We start from the raw sequence: 1,617 nt of genomic DNA, 5'->3' as shown, positions 1-1,617 counted from the left end.
ATATATATATATGTGTGTGTGTGTGTGTGTGCCGTCCCTCCATTCAATTACAGGGCGACAAATAAATCAAGTCGTCGACGTATAGCAATACCGTAGTCCTAGATATTGGGTAATTACCCATTACGCCTTTCTCTGTAATATTAATATTAATAATAACAGTCCACAATCTAAAAAAAAAAAACACAAACGAACACTACAGGAAGAGAAGGAAAGGGAGAAAACAAAACAAAACGAAAGGAAGTACTCGACAGAAGAATGATGAGTGGGGATGGTAATGAGGAGGAAGTGTATATGTGTGTGTGTGTTGGGAGATCAACAAATAAAGAGAGGAATATGAAACTTCCTCACCTTTATTCCTCCTTCCATTGTTTCCACCTCACCATATCAAGCAGTTAAAATATACCGCAATTTTTCATCCACTTTGGGTCCCAACAGGTGGCCGGACGCACGTTTGCATTTTTGTTACTGATTTCCCCCTTTCTTCTTTTCCTTGGTTTTGTGGCGCACACATTGCTTAGTCACTCCCTCTCTTAATTCTTTAAAAATATTAGAATCATTTTCCTTTCCTCCCACTTTCTCCTTTTCTTTCCATATATTTCAAAGGAATACAAGCTAGACGGTGCTCCAAACGAGCGACTACAGGGAAGCGCGCCCGCACGTAGTGTGTGTGCATAGGATGGAAGAGAAGCGGAAGGTTACGCTTTTTTCCCTGTTTTGTCTAAATGTCTCATTTTATCGGGAAGCGACCAGACTTCTTCCTACCCCAACAGCGTTCATGACGTGGCGAACGCATTTATTAGCTGGGTTCGTTGCATACTGTGCTGCTTTCCCATACACTTCATCTGCATCAGTTTTCATATCTTTCCTTTGATTAGCCTCCTCGAGTTTTATGAGACGCTCCATCAGTTCCTCCACTTGTTTGCAAAGCGCTTCATTGGGTACCGGCTCCGCCCTTCGGGCGTGCTGCAATTTCTCGAGGAGTTCCATCAACGCAGGACCTGGCGGGGAATCGGGTGCTTGACCACTTGCGCGCGTCTGCTGCACTACTTGTGAAATGGTGGCACGCCGACCATTTGCCGTCGTAATGAAATACGGCCTACCGCGGGTGGAGCGTAATTCCCTGTCCGCGAGAACTTCCGTCACACCCACTGTGGAAGTTAAGGTAATCCCCTCACATACATAGTTATCAGCTAAAAGGAGGTCAACGGCGTGGCGTATCAAACGGTGGCGCAACTGCTCACCAGTGAGATTAAGTGCCGCTGGGTCGAGCTGCACGTTCTGCCGTGCCCTCGCATTCCGAAGACGCCTCCTCTCGATGACTATAATGCATATCATAATTATTATGAACGCCGAAAGCAGTGCGGCGATGCCCACTATGACTTGAAACGTTATTCCCTTATTTGTCGCCATTGCTGTCGCCCAAGAATTTCTCGACTAGTGGCCTGTGAAGGGAATGTTCGTCCTTCTGTTCACTGGGGCGATCCCGAGCTGAAATGTATAATTTTTTCCTGACGTGTGTGCAACGGTGTGCCGACCAGCCACCGCTTATGCCGATGGGGAAATTACAGATTGACACACGGATTGCGCAATGTGGGCGCGAACGACACACCTCAGGGG

At 46.8% G+C, this 1,617-nt stretch overlaps 1 protein-coding gene across 1 annotated transcript; it reads right to left on the bottom strand.

The window, feature by feature from the left end:
• Nucleotides 1-732: 732 nt before the first annotated feature.
• TEOVI_000350800 (uncharacterized protein) lies at nucleotides 733-1,410 on the bottom strand (the record flags this gene model as incomplete). Its single annotated transcript, XM_067226401.1, has 1 exon — nucleotides 733-1,410. One exon carries the CDS (start codon nucleotides 1,408-1,410, stop codon nucleotides 733-735), a length of 678 nt encoding a protein of 225 aa, XP_067082502.1.
• Between the last annotated feature and the right edge of the window lie 207 nt (nucleotides 1,411-1,617).

This window comes from Trypanosoma equiperdum (genome assembly GCF_001457755.1).
Source record: "Trypanosoma equiperdum strain OVI genome assembly, contig: ctg_762, whole genome shotgun sequence".
In the NCBI taxonomy this organism is placed as follows: Eukaryota; Euglenozoa; class Kinetoplastea; order Trypanosomatida; family Trypanosomatidae; genus Trypanosoma; species Trypanosoma equiperdum.
This window is presented reverse-complemented; position numbering and strand designations above follow the sequence as displayed.